This window comes from Periplaneta americana, chromosome 10 (genome assembly GCF_040183065.1).
Source record: "Periplaneta americana isolate PAMFEO1 chromosome 10, P.americana_PAMFEO1_priV1, whole genome shotgun sequence".
Classification (NCBI taxonomy): Eukaryota; Metazoa; Arthropoda; class Insecta; order Blattodea; family Blattidae; genus Periplaneta; species Periplaneta americana.
The window spans coordinates 43,898,013-43,914,423 of NC_091126.1; the positions used below are offsets into that span (position 1 = coordinate 43,898,013).

General features: G+C 34.8%; 1 protein-coding gene across 1 annotated transcript; it reads right to left on the reverse strand.

Annotated features, from left to right (window-relative positions):
- Window positions 1-542: 542 nt before the first annotated feature.
- Window positions 543-16,060, reverse strand: LOC138707620 (uncharacterized). Its single transcript, XM_069837283.1, has 2 exons — window positions 15,930-16,060; window positions 543-7,573 (listed from the first exon to the last, which is right to left on the reverse strand). Exon 2 carries the CDS (start codon window positions 7,420-7,422, stop codon window positions 6,202-6,204), a length of 1,221 nt encoding a protein of 406 aa, XP_069693384.1. The 5' UTR covers window positions 7,423-7,573; window positions 15,930-16,060; the 3' UTR covers window positions 543-6,201.
- Window positions 16,061-16,411: the final 351 nt, after the last annotated feature.

The following is a 16,411-nucleotide window of genomic DNA, read 5'->3' on the forward strand; positions in this document are numbered from 1 at the left end:
ATGACAGTATAAATTTCTAGCCAAAGCGAGTTTCAATTTCACCTTGGTTTCTCTTCCTCTGGTACTTCATCAACCCTGCGTACCTATGTATTATCACAGAAAATTCATCCTAAAAATTTCAGGAACATTCTAGGCATGCTGCAAAATAATTTAGGTAACCAGAAATTACAGAGACATCTCGATAAAAATGTCTGTATGTGTAAAAATATTGACGCATATCATTTGCACATACCGGTACAGTACTTTCTCATATATGATGTACTAATTTTCCTTTGCCAATTATAATATAACACTGCACTTTCAGAGATAATTCGCATTAAAATTTATTTGTTCTCTGCTTTCTTCCTCCAATTTCTCTTATGCTACAAATGCTCCCAAGACTTACTTGACCTTGACACCCCTGTTCCAGTCTTCTTCAGAAGGAGACAGAATAATTCAGTTAAAATCTTGAGACAGAATTTTCTTAAACACTGTAACACTTTCTTTGTACTTATACTATCATATATGAGAAAGTAAAAAGGGAGTAATGATTAATATGGTACATACCCCATGTAGCACACAAATACAAAACTATGATATCAAATCGAGCAGAATCCCATTTATACACTTGCAAAGCAAACAGTTAACATGTAAATGGAAATCATATACAGTTGAAAGTAGTATTGTAACTCACTAAAAACTACTATAAAAATGAAAGAATTTTTTTTACAAGCAAGTGAACAATGCTTTTAAGACACTATTCATGACTGCGACAATGAGAATATTAAACTGTAAAAGCTTCATGTAAATTGAAATTGCATTCTCACTATGTATGATACAGCAACTCATGAAACAGTTTTTATAAAAAGAAGTCATGTCAAATGAACTTCCATCTCGCTTTTCAGTTGCAAGTTCACAACACTCCACTTAACAACTTCGGTTCAAAGGAGTTCACTCATATAGGAATCTCTACATGTTCATTTGCCAGTCACACCTATAAAATTAGTTTAAAAAAAAAAACGCTTCCATATGAAATAAACTGAGGACTGAATATGGAAAAGATTGAAAAATTAAAGTGCCACGAAGAAAACTTGTGGAAATCTTGCCAAACAATGTTTTTCTATAATACTAGCACTTCCATAATTCACCATTTCCACATACTCTTAGTGACACATCTTACTTATTGCACTAAAATCATATATACTGTGTGTAGCACCTTAGTGTTGAAACTCTCCCTTGACCAGCCATGAAAGAGAAAGTACCTACAGTAAGTTTTAAACATGGAATGGGGAAAATAAGAAATTCATACTGCTAAGATAGGTATCTATAGGATTGGAAAATCAGCTAATGACATTTTACAAATGCTTAAGGAGCAGAATGTTTGTCTATTGGACCACGCAGAGATTTTCTAAGACCACATCAGTAAAAGATCATCCGCGTAGGGGGAACCCAAAAACTGTGAGAAGGGTGGTGGCTGTGAAGGCAGTGACAGCCCAAAGTCACAAAAATCCTCTTCAAAAGCAGACTGACTCGAGATCAAAACGATATTCGAAAAGACTGATGTCCAGGTGCTTAGTGATGGATCTGGAACTTATAGCTTTTCATCAAAGTACCGGTACTGGGCACTTTCTTACTCTGCAACTGAAGAAGCAGCAGAAGATCCTGAGATGTCTTCTGCAGTGGTACACTAACAATAATCATCGAAGGATTCTCTTCACCAATGAAAAAAAATTAACAATTAAAGAGAGTTTTAACCAGCAAAATGAAATGGTTTATGCGTCTAGTTCTCAAAAGGTCACGAGAGAGCTCCAAAAATTCATCCCCTCTTCATTGGTGGTTTGGTGGCGTGATTTATGCTGAAGCCATTCAGCTCCATTCTTGTAAAAAATAAGACAAAATCCAGTGCCAAAGTGTATCAAGGAACTATAATGCTAGGATGGCATAAAAATGTTATTTTAACGAAATTAGGCCTAATAAGCTGTTAAAAATTACTTAAAATAAATTCGAAAGAAAATAAAATAAATGAGTTATCACTAGGCATCAGTCACCATTGGTTTCAGTGAGTTTTCTGAATGCACTTCCGTAGATGCGATTGTTGTGGTTTGAATTTATATTTAAATGAAATAGTTTAATAAAATCGAACTTTCGAAGGTAGTCTGTTCCTAAACGTTGTTGAGGGAAGAAGTAAAGAAGCGGGTATGGCTGAATAAAAGACAAGAAAGCAGTTTTCGCTAGACGAGAAAGGAAAAATCATTAAGAAGTAGACAGAGAAGAGAAGATAAGTGAAATAAAGCCTACTGTAAAATATGCAAGAATAATTATTCAGTTGTCGAATATGCATAATTATCATTACAGTACCTATTCTTATTGAAGTTGCAACATAATATGGATATACAGTATAACCTAAAGCTGCGGTTTGTTTACAGCGATCATCGCTTGGCACACATCGCTGGCGATTGTCACCTGGAGTTGCTAGCAGTTAAAAAAAATGCGCACGGTTTCTTTACAGCGATGATTGTCAATGCAGATCGTTGGACGCGACATAGATCGCTGGAGGTTGCTTCTGAAGCAAATTCAGGACGTACATCACCACATACATATTCAATAATTGATATTTAGAGAAGGCCATGTAGATATATTTAATCGCGTTATGGCAGCAAAACAAATGAAAATTGACAGCGGTGTACGCTGATAAAGAAACCACTTCCTGACAATCGCTAGGATTTATAATCACTGGCGATGACCGCCGTAAACAAATGGTAGCTTAATCCAGGTACAGTATCTGTTATTCCATAATATGGGACACAATTTGTAGGCAAATTTAATTAATTTTCGGATTAACGAAATTTCACTATAGCAAAAATAATTACAGTACCCTCTCGAGTTCGTTATACTGACATTTCACTGTAATAAACTAAGAATAAGCTGGCTGCAAGTTTCAACGAAACTGGCGCATGTCTAGGAGAGACAATTTCAGAATTCCCCAGGTCACTCTGCTGTACATTGATCACCAGCGAAACTTTTGGAAAAATATTATAACTAAACCACATTGTTCTAGCAATTTTTACGTTTGTCAGGTTATAAAGCATGACACATACTATCATTCCATGTAAAGAAACGGAAATAGGGAGTTTCGGCACTTTCATCGTTTACCACATTCAGTCCTCAATCATTTCCTTCAAGAACAATAATCAATCAGAGTAAGTTCGTTGTAAAAATTCATTATCATGCCTCCTCAGTCTTTCACTAGGCAAATTTATAAAGAATAAAAAATAATAGTGTGATGTACAATCACAACACTTAAATAATTCTTCGTTATTTAAAGAATTATAAATAAAGAGACATTGGCAAGAGAGTGATGGTTCATGTATTGTGACAATACTAATATCATAACTCGTAAGTAACAATAAATATATTAAATTAACATACAAAAAGTAATTCAATGTGATGTACAGTAAAAAGAAAATAACATAAGCGTGCGAAAGATTGTAACCTGCATGATATTAATTTCAAGAAAAATCCTGTTCTCCAGGATGAAATTAACAGTTTAAAACACACATAAAATTTGTTGTTGATAACTTTTATGTCGTTTGGAAAATCAACAAAACATGGAGAGATTACTGTGTTAAATCAAGAATTTTAAATTCATATGTTATCAGTATTATACAATTGAGTAGTTTAATATCAAAGACAGACATCTGTTGTCTCCATAGTTTTGACCTAGAGGCACTTTTTGTTTCACAGTGTTCTTTGTAATATTTTAATACAATTTATTTTTAAAGATGTAGTGGTAGAGTTTGCATATAGTTCACCATAACTGAAAAGAGCATGAAAAAATGTATAAGAATCCACATTATCTAAATTTCGATCTGAGGTCAGATGTCCGCCTTTGATATTAAACTACTCAATGAAATTATTAAATTCTCCTTGAATAACAACTGAAAATGAATATAATTGAAAAATTGTATACATTAACAAAACAAACAAATATTACACATACTTATAAGAGTATTCACATGAATCTCAAGTGAAATACATTGATTAATGGTGACATCTAAAGGAACTACTAACAGATCTGTCTTTAAACATAAAACACCAACAAAATTAAGAAATGAAAATCAGATATAAAGGCAAAATTATGTGCATATACAGAGGCGTATGCATGCATGAAACTATATATATTTAAAACTGGAATTTAAATGTATTCAAACAATTAAAACCTTAAAATGTATATTAAAAAATACAATTTTATACACTAAATTCCTTCGTGCAAAATGTACCAATTATTTGCTATAAAATACACGAATGGAAATGTAACATGAGTAAATGTATGGTTTACTTTAAATAATATGTGATGAACAGTTGGTGCCAGAAGTACTGAGAGGGAGCATTTCATCATGTGCACTTACATCCAAACTACGAAGCTGTTAATATCGAAGCAGACAGTTAATAAGTATGCACTACTGCAGTCTGAACTAAAATGACCTCCTGATTATCTGGTACGACCGATGGAAAGAGTTGCACAGATATTAAAGAAGCATGTATATATTTACTCAGAAATACTGAACCTGAAAAGAACTGTTAGCAAGCAAGGTAAGTAACTCTCATAGTATACTTATACTCTGTATTTTCATGACATTAACTAAACAAAGGAAACGGCACAAAACTCGTCACTTTGAAGATGCACGTATTGGTTCATAACTATCTCCTCCTATTGTCTCTTCAGCTTTCTTTTTTTCCCTGAAAATGACAAACATGCATACATACAAAACCAGAAGTTACAGTTTCAGGGATTCCTCAGTGTAGCTATCTTTAAACATTTAATGTCACTCACCCTACAAATAAGGGAATTATTATCTTGTTACAACTGTCATACAGTTGTGTAACAGTTTGCATTTGAGTTCGGGAAAAGCATTAAATTGAAAGGGGAAAAAATGCTTCAAAAACCTTATAAATGCCACATATCCATTAAAGTATTGAAAATAAGATGCATTTATAAAATTTGGCAAAATATGCAATTATATGCACTTTAAAACCATATGTAATGAACTCAAAAAGTGATAAACCGTATAGATAATGCATAAGCATATAATTTTAATCCCAGGGAAAAAAAATATGTAATTGCATGAAAATCCGGTCCCTATTACAAATGTATCCAAATGAAATATGAAATGATACAAAGTGATTCACCATGTTATATTGACAATTGCAGAGCCTAATTCTGAGTAAAAAAATTGATGTGAACATGGGTCAATTTTCAAAGTGCAATACAATTATTTTCAATTTTGTGAAGCACATTACTGTAAATGATAATGTGAATCATAGTACACCAGTCATGGGTGACTTAAGTCCCTTTACCCAAACACCATTGTACTGTTCCATGTCACAGATACGGCCATCTCTCTAAATTTGCTTCAGTATCTATGAAATTAAATTGCAAAAGTTCCTTTACAGCCTAAAAAATAAGTTGCATAATTTCAAGACAAAATATTCCAACATTCTGTACTGTAAGCATGCACTTGTGTTATAATACAAGTTTTTGATTTGGAATTTAGTATTTTTATTTACGACAGTTTACAGAATTACTATTAGACTACTTTGAAAATGTGATGAAGGATAGGTGGAGTGAAAAAAATTCTCTCTGACACCGGGACTCGAACTCGGGTTTTCAGCTCTACGTTCTAAGCCACACTGGATTCCAGTTCCAATGCTGGATTGGATTCTCTCAGTTTAAGTTCCACCTCTTAGTTTCCCATTGTGGTCAACCCTATGCACGGTGTCATAAATGTGTGACAGTGGCACAATGTCCAACACACTATGTGCAGAGATGCACTCATTAAGAGTGACTCATTTTTCTCCGCTCCACCTATCCTTCATTATATGTTAATGCAGAATTCCTGCACGGAAATATCATACGTACTTCTGTACATCACAATAATACTTTGAAAATGATTTAAATTCTTGTAGCAGAAATAGTGAGATTCAGACCAATGTTCACATAATTGTACAGATATTATTTTTACTCAAAATGACCACAAAAATTAGCTCCTATTTGATGGTAACATTGTTAATCACTGTGTAGAGAGATTGATAACACGTCTATAAAATTCTGTACGATACGTCTACAGTACTCTCACAACTTGATACAATACTCTAACATCATGAGCACTGCCTTTCATTAAAATATAAAAAACTCTTATGAGTGTTCAATAACCTCATACTCTATACTTTATCTTCATTATCTAGGATAATATTGCGAATATAGCGTGTCACGGAAGTACGTGCACATTCGTAGGTTGCAAACAAAAACAGTTCATGGTGCTGAAGACCAAAATCATTTTCACTACGACCACTTAGCTGCATGTGCATATCTCTCAAGCCCAAACCAAATTTCTTCTGCCACAGTCTTTCAATTTCTTCCACTCTGTAGGATACAGATGGTGATTGAATCAGTTTACATTTTATTAGTACCGTTTTAGCACAAGGGCATAGGCAAAATGTCATGCTCGTCAGTCTTGTATCTGGCATCGAAATAAATTCAAAAGATTCCCACAACATTTTATTGCAACTGGACAGCACTTTCACCGGTGTCATTAGTTTTCCATCACTGTCCGAGGTCTTCATACTCAAAGTCATTATAGCCTTTATATATTCTGGGTTTTGAGGAACTTTATCATCACTTCTGCAAGATATGTGGCGGGTATGCATGGTAAATTCACTTTCGTCAAACTCTTCGTCAGAAACCTCAAACTCTACCTCAGTCTGTAACAGTAATATATTGCCGCACTTTTCACTGTCCAAATCCTTCAATTCCTGCAAACTTCCCATTGCAGGACTTTCCCCTTCACTGTTAGTGTTACTGATGCCAGATGCTTCAAATTGATGCTTACTGCTTGATGGATCTGCAAAATGTTCATTAACAGAATCTGGAAATACTGACTGATTATCTATTCTTACTTTCAGTGGATGTTTGCACATGGCATGAGATTGTTTAAGACAAATTTTGTCAAGATGATTTACTTTCAGGTCCATGTGTGTTGCACACGACTCTGATGTGCTTGATGATGTTGCTGTTGATGATGTCACAGTGCAAGGTTTCGCTCCTGACTGTGTAGCATCATTTGAATATCTTCTTACATAAACGACTTTATCTCCTCCACATTTCAGCTGTTGTACTGCTCCTTCACCAAAAACAGACGGCTTTACTAAAGGACTACTTTTCCGAACCGACTGTAAGATTGGACTTCTTTTTGAAGAACATCTGATGTTTGTACAATGTTTCACAGAAGTACCAATCTTCAACTTCTGCATGTTTTTCCGCTTTGTAGACAGTCGTGTGTTCGAAAATCTCAAGCCATCCTCTGGAGTCATTTTAGTGGGAACACGTCCCTTTCGCTTACCTCTGCTTGGTAAGTGACTAGGATCTTTGTTTTTATTCCCCATTTCTCTCAATTTTCTGGCTTATTATGATTATTTATAAACAATAATGTCCAATTTATAATCTAAATACCTGATGTATCACACTTTACCATCATCCAAATCGATCCCTTCACTTCACTTTATTATTCAGCTGCATCACAAATGCTTAGCTCGTCTGAAAATAAATAAAAAGCACATACATAAAACACTAGTCTACTTGTCTATAAATACACTTTATTTCTCACATAAAAATCGTTCAGTGAGCATGGGTGAGACATTCTTAGTTCGACAATATAAGAAGAGTATGCTTGCAGCCAGTCTCTTAGTTTACTTTAAAATCTACTTAAAGTGCATTCTCTTGCCTCATTAAGTAATTTATTAAACAACTTAATTGAAAAATATTTAAAAGAGTCGATTGTTCTACTCAATCTTACATATGGAGTGTCTACTTTGTATTGAATTCTTGTCTGATATGTATGTATTATTATCCAGCAATGTTCGAACATGAGACAGGGAACCAAGATGTTACAAATTTCGTCTTATTTGATATGAGAAACTAATCACAACATCAGTGCTAAAATTCTTAAATGGTTAAAATGTGAAGGGATAGGAGTGGAAGGAAGACAGTCATTTAAAGGCAGGCTTTAGCAAAGGGCTACTGTCCCATAAAAGTCACACAATAAATGAGAATGTTGCAATAATTTTGTTTAAACTGATACATGAGGCTAGATGCAAAACTTGCCTTGTCCATATTAAATGATTTTCCACAATTCGCAAGAAAACTGCTGAAACTTAAACTATTGGTCACTGAAACAAAAAATATGATGTTATTAAATTGTATGATGGTATTAAACCCCAATTTTGTAAAAAATCAAAACCCAAAAATATGGGCATAAACTGAATTTTATTTTTGGATAAGACCAGTTATACTTTTTTTAAACTGGATATTTAACGACGCTGTATCAACTACTAGATTATTGAACATTGATGGGATTGGTGATAACGAGATGGTATTTGGCGAGATGAGGCCAAGGATTCGCCATAGATTACCTGATATTCGCCTTACAGTTGGGGAAACCCACGGAAAAAACCCAACCAGGTAATCAGTCCAAGTGAGAATCGAACCCGCGCCCAAGTGCTACTCTGGATTGGCAGGCAAACATTTTAACCGACTGAACTACGCTGATGGCTCCAGTTATGCTAGTTAATGATATGGATAAGGCAAGTTTTGAAGAAAGTAAACTAATTATATGTTAGCATATCTTTATTATATTATTATTATTATTATTATTATTATTATTATTATTATTATTATTATTATTTGACAATTATTGAAGCTACAGAATGAAACATTGTCCTACAAATTTATTACAGAGAACATTTCAAATTTTTATTGGAGTAAAACAGATGAAATATGCAAAAGTTTGAAAAAAAAAATTCTTTCAATTCAGTACAAGACAGGTTTTACTTGAGACATTCCATTGAAGGTGCATAAACCCAGAGATAAGAATGAATTTGCTCAGAACTTTATGGAAGGTTCATGCAAGATTTGCATCGAATGTTATAATTGATTATTCGAGTTATACATTTAATAACTATTTTCAAGACCTCATAAAACTGTAAATAGGTAAGTTTTCATGTAGAAACAAATTCCATACTCTATTGAACATCAAGTAGGTATGCAATAACGTGCTTAACTCATTTTTCTTTTTTTAAATATTGGATAAGACGAGTTTTGCATCTAATAGCCTCGCACGTTTTTAATTTGTGCAACAAAAAATTAGTCTTGAGAACTAATATGGGCTTTCTATTTAAACTTGTTATCTAAGTAGATGTCTAACAGAATTACAACTTCAGTTCCATCAGAAATATTTTCGATTTTTTGTTCATTAATAATGTCATATTATTTGCATCAAAACAAAGAATGGCTTGTCTCATTACTGTTATTCGCCTCTGTTCCACTATTTCTTTATTATGTCCAACTGCAAGAAAAGTAGTATTGTCTGCATATAAAATGGTTTAGGCGGAACTTTTTTTCTAAATAATTCACTGTTATAAGAAATAAACAAGGCCCTGAAAGTGATGTGAGGAACTCTGATAATGATTTTTTTAACTGGAAATGTATTATTATCCATGTTGAATCTTGCGTACACTACTTTTAACACTTGAATATAATTAATTGATTAACTAGTGGACTTACTTGTGTTAATTATGTAAGATTTGTCCGGCTTACAGCACTCGAAAAAGATCCCACCACACAATACCACAACACAGTAAAAAACACAATCAACAAAAGCAAACACGTAATACCGCACAACATGAAACACCAACTCAAACCAATCAAACCAGCAGCACCTAAACTCAATGCACTACCCAAAATACACAAAGAAAACATACCTATCAGACCCCTAATCAACTACAAACAGGCGCCAGCACACAAACTAGCCACACACATGGACAAAATCATCAGAAACAACATAAAATTCAGAGAACAGACAACAATAAAGAACACTATTGACCTCGTCAACAAAACAAAACAACAACACATACCACACAGTGCAACACTAGCATCTTTCGATATCACCAACTTATACACTAATATACCAATACAGGACACATTACAAATACTAAAACAAATGCTCATAACAACACACCACAAGAATACATCGAAGAAATCATCGAAATCACAGACATCATAACAAAGCAAAACTATTTCACACACAACAACAAATACTAGACCCAAACAGAAGGATTGCCAATGGGATCACCATATCCAGCATACTAGCAGAGATATTTTTACACAACATAAAACAAACATATATACTCAACAATGAACACAACAAATATGCAGACAACATAATATACTGGCACAGATACGTAGAAGACATACTCATACTATACAAAGGATGCAAAAGACAAATACACAAACTACACCAATATATAAACAAATTACACCCAAAACTTCAATACACACTAGAACTTGAAAACAACAACTCCATAAATTTCCTAGACATCACCATAACAAAAATCGACAACAAACACACCTACAAAATATACAGAAAACCAACCACCACCACCACACACATACACAACACATCTAACCACCCCATACAACACAAACATGTTGCATTCAGGAGAATTACTCAACATACCCATGAGCCAACAACACTACAATGAAGAAATGAACACAATCAAATACATAGCACATACAAACGGATACAACCCAAACATAATAGACAACATAATAAGACAAAACAAAAACTTAGCAAACACAAAAACACGCAGAACACAACACAAACACAAGAACACAAGAAATACATCACACTAACATATGAAAACAAAATGACACATAAGATCGCATCTTCATTCAGAAAGCAGAAATACAACATAACATACAGAACAGAAAACACACTACAAAGACATCTCAACACACAAAAAACACAAACAAATAAATACGACCACACAGGTGTATACAAACTCACATGTAATAGTTGTGATAAGTTCTACATAGGACAGACAGGCAGATCATTCCAAACACGCTACAAAGAACACATTAAAGCAATAACCAGAGGACACAATACATCTACATACGCCGATCACATAACCAATGCTAACCATACGTACAATAACATAAATATGGACATGGAAATCCTACACATACAACCCAAGAACCAAAAACTCAACACACTAGAACAATACGAAATATACAAACACACTGAAACACACCCCGATCAAATTCTCAACACAGATCAATTTCAGTACACACTATTTGACTCCACCTTTCAACAATCAAACACACCCACATAACAGGCAGAGAAGTTCGAGATGATGCCGTGATCTAGTAGGCTCTGAGGATAGTGCGTGAAGCACTGAAACAGCTGTAAGCCGGACAAATCTTACATAATTAACAAGAGTAAGTCCACTAGTTAATCAATTAATTATATTATTAACATTATTATTAATTGGTTATTTTACTATCCTTTATCAACTGCTATGATTATCTAGCATCAGGATGAGATGAAGGTGATAATGCCAGTGAAATGAGTTCAGGGTCCAGTGTCAAAAGTTACCTAGCATTTTCATTTCAGGGTTGAGGAAAAACCCCAGAGAAAACTTTATCCAGGTAACTTGTCCCAACCAGAGACGATAATAAACAAAAGCAAGAGAGGAGGTTAGAATATAAGGAAGCACTTTAAGGAATTACATACAAATAAACTAAAACACGTACTAACATAACCCAATATGCTAGTTGTAATCTATGTGCTAGTTTCTGTGCGAAATGTAATCTCATTTCAAAAGACGAAGTAGAAGTTGGTAAATCTTCACAGATACCAGGGAAACAGCATCCGTCACTTGAACATAGCAAAGTGCATTATGATGATTTTGACAGGAGAATAAAAGATGATACAGTGAATCAATTTAATATTGGGCCAATGTCGTACTACCACTTTGTAGGTCTTTATTTGACATTTGAAACAAACATATACAAGAAATTCAAGCTCAGAACATCATTTCAATTTAAACAACACAAACTGACTTCGTACAAAAAATACAAATTGTTACTTGAAGAGATAAAACTCTCTGAAAAAATAACCTAATATATATGCACACAATTTAATATTGGGCCAGATAAATTAAACGTTTCCTCGTATGTACAAAAATTTAATCCCTACAATTTAGTTTGATTCCCTTTCTGTCTAATGATCGCCCTCAACCAATGCGGCATATTCTCATTATTTTCCGGGTATTATTTGAGTCAATGAATGCCCACTCTTCCTGCAGTCTCTTTTTGAGCTCGTGTTTTGATTTTATTAGTCCCCTTTTCAGCTGTTGCCAACAATTTTTCGATTAGGTTTAAGTATGGACTTTGTGGAGGTGTTTCTATTACTTTCGGGCAGTTATATAACAACCACATTCTGTTCTTCCAAGCCTTTATGTTTTGGGTCGTTGTCCTGGTATAACTTAAAGTGTCTCTAATACTCAACTTTTCAGCACTCTTATGAAGATTGCTCTTCAGGAGATTCAGATAGTCATTTTGATTCATTTTACCCCCCATGAAGGCCATCTCCCCTATCCCAGCTAAATATATGCACCCCAGACCATCACATGTTTAACTGTAGGCTGCAAGTATTTAGTTTTTAGTTCGTCATTTACTCTGCACCATACAGTTATCCTACCATCAGAACCAAAAACATTTACCTTATTTTCATCCGTAAAAAGCACATCTTTCCACCAGTTTTTATCCTTATTAACATATACTTTTGCTAATTGAAGTCTCTTCCTTCTATTCAATTTACTTATGTATGGGTTTTTTCTGGCAGCTCTGCCGTTGTTCCATGCTTTCCTAATTACATAACGCACTGTCTCTGGATGTACTTTCTTATTAAACCTGTCCACAATTCGGAAGCAAGTTTTGGTACACTTATTCTTGGATTAGTTTGAACCATTCTTATTACGAACAGTTCTTCTCGCTCAGATATTTTCTTTGGTTGACCTGTTTGTAGTATACTCTCTATCCTATCCTCTTTTTCGTATCGTCTTATATTTCCAACACTACTCTTGAACAAATTTAGCATATTGCCTATTTGTCTTGACTTTTATCTCTTGCACGATAGTATATAATGAGTTGCCGCTCCTCAAACGTAATGTTGGGCCCTCTTCGCCCCATTCCACTCTTGTTAGCTTCGGTACATCCACACAACACAGAGACCGCACCAGACTCCTCCACCTGAGACTGAACTGAATACCTTGAGTGGATAATAACACTGATCGGCCCAATATTAAATTAACGCACTCTTACGGCATTTCAAGAAAAATAATGCAAATAATGTCTCCTGATGATTGAAATATTTTTACCACGTTATAGTGACTACAGTACAATACTTACTTTTCTTACTTTTAATTCTACAATATATTTATATCCATGTATTTTACAATATATTTATATTTTAATGTAAAATGTGATTCTGCACATATAGTAAGATAGCATTGGCCCAATATTAAATTGATTGACTGTACCTAATTTAAGAGTGTTTTTTTTTTTTTTTTAGATTGCATTATTCTAAATGATTTAGTATATAGCTATTTTGTGCTTCCCACATATGACGGAATTTTATTCACCTTCTATACTGTTCACGAGATTATTTTAAATGTCAGTATTATAGCTATTGATTGTTAGCGTATGTGAATTTGCTACATCAATGGATACTGTCACAGGTTCAAATCTCCGTAAGATAAGAAATTAATAATACATATAATTGTGCGCAACAATACAAAACAGATACATTGTGAGTACTGAGGGAAGAGAGAAGACGGAGAGGAGGAATAGAAAAGGAGAAGAAAAGAGAAAACAGGAAAAGGAAGAGAGAAGAGAGGGGAGGGGAGACAATTCTTTTTACTTGGTTAATTAACGACGCTGCATCAACTACCGGATTATTTAGCGTTGATGAAATTGGTGACAGCAAGATGATGATAGGAGAGGGGAGTCCATTCGCCATAGATTACCTGACATTTGCCTTAAGGATGGGGAAAACCTCGGGAAAAACCCAACCAGGTAATCAGCCCAAGCGGTAATCGAACCCACACACAAGCGCAACTCTGGATCAGCAAGCAAATGCTCTACCACCTAAGCTACGCCAGTGGCTAAGGAAGACAAGAGGGGAGGGGAAACAGGAGAGGAGATGACACAAAAGGGGAGAGAGCAGGGAAGAGGTAGGGGAGATAAAGGAGAGAAGGAATGAAGGGGAAGGAAGAGAGGAAAGCAAAGCGGGAGGGAGGAAGTTGGAGACAGTAATGCCATCTACGAGCTCTATATTATTACTTCAATCACCTCTACTAGATGTCGCTTCTCCACCCAAAATCCCCTCTCGCAGGCTGTCCTGTAGTGTCTTTAGTGGGGAGTCATTGCTATCCACCTTTCTTTGGTAGAGCAATTTTAAATAATGGCCTAGTTTTCTCCATTTCGACGAAATAATATTATAGATGCATTTTTACTTACTTTATTAACTGTTTTACACTCGGATATTAAAAACAAATCACATCCTAAAACCACAGACAAAATCCTTACAATGCTGATTTCCTTGTAGTGGACATGTTACCATTCCAATAATTCTATAGGCCCTATCTGGTATCTACCACATCACATTACATAATACGTATTTCTAATATACTAGCTGAATATCTTCAATGTGTAGTATTAATTATAATTCTAATGTTGAACAGTTGTCCATTCTAACTTACTTCAATCAGACTCAACCAAACAAAAGAATATTCCTAACCATGGGTGACCTCTAAAAGACCTCAGCCTGTCATTTCCCTAACCACTCATCAAACCTCTGTTATCGTAGGTAAAGTAGTTTGCCAAACTTGTAAATTATGTAACTTAGATTTCCAATAGCCATCGTACCTGGCTTCGAAGACGTAAATAGCTCTGCAATGTTGTTACTGGCAGCAGACTCGACCAATTTTTATGAAGTAGTCATATTCAAACCAAGTAAAAATGACGCATCCAAACAAGACTCAGAAATCCACGCCTTCGGCAAACAAAGGAAATGCATATAAAATATTTATTACCGACGCCAGTATTCCACTGCACTCTATCGGGTAACGACTGAATTAGGTTCACATCCACGCGGGACCAGGATATTCATACACATCAATATTTTTGTTTAATCTCTTCACCCACATTTCTTTCATAGCATCTGTTACGCAAATAACTTGATAAATTATTAAATAAAATTCATACGCTCATAATCTATGTCCAGTTACGTAGTAAAATTAAATCAAAGATCATATGCTGGAACCACCCACACAATATTAAATATAGCGGCACGCAACCTTTAGATACACTATTAATTCCCTGGAAATCACAAATTTATTTAAAGTATAAAGAAATAAGGACGTCGTTGCAAGTTTTCCTAATGACTAGGATAGAATATGACTGAATAAAGAAACAAAAGATATAGTCTTGATATTCACTTGTCACAAATCTATATCCTCACCAAATGCTGCCTAACTTCATAATTGACAGTGGGGTTACTTCTCAATATACGTATTTCCTCATTAAATCCTACTTAATCCCTGGCAGTCGGGTTACTTATCACTAATCTACTTCATCAAATTCTACAGTACATAACCTTATCACTGACCGTGGGGCTCCTTGTACTAATCTATATCATACACTGCCTCATGACAATGGAATTGGTCGTCACTAATCTACCTCATCAAACCCTACCTAAATTTGTTGCTGACATTGAACCTATCTGTGAGGATCAATGAAGAAGGGTAGAGAAGGAAATCAAATTTTTTTCCGGTAAGGACGGTAAAGAGAAACATCTTTCTATTCGTAAAATAATGCAACTCTTTGCACTTTTTCATAAAACACTGAATGGTAATTTACAAAATACCCACTAAATTCGGGATTGGATACTAGGCATGTGCTTAGAAATTAATAACATATTTCGGTATGCTAAGAGAAACGGAGCGACAAATTAATTGAAACATGGAATTTGTTTCTAAAAGGCCGCAATTACCTTCAACGTAGGTAAATGACACTCCGTATAGCCTTCGATTGTAATGTATTATAAACAAAAGCACCAAACCAACCACCTGCGTCTAATACCTATCATAATATGTTCCATGTTGTTGTTGTTGTTGTTCCAAGTTCTTTGCTTTATAGACGTCCTATCCAACGAGGTCGGTAATTTGACGTCTTTCTTATTCGCCAAAGATTATTATTTACTGCCACCAACGAGCAGAGAAGACACTTTTTTTTGCCAAAACTCTACAGTTGTTGCGACAGTAGCGCTCCAGCGGCAGCCCAGTTAAATGTATGTAGAGTACAATCATATGAAAACACTTCTGTAACAAGAGCTCAATATCTCATCTTTACCCCCTGTTCAAATCTCCTGTTCTCAGTCTAAGAAGAAAATTTATGCTCTACAAAATGCTGATTTTACCGATCCTAACTTAAGTTGCCCCAGCTTGGTGTTATGGACAGGATTATTCAACGAGT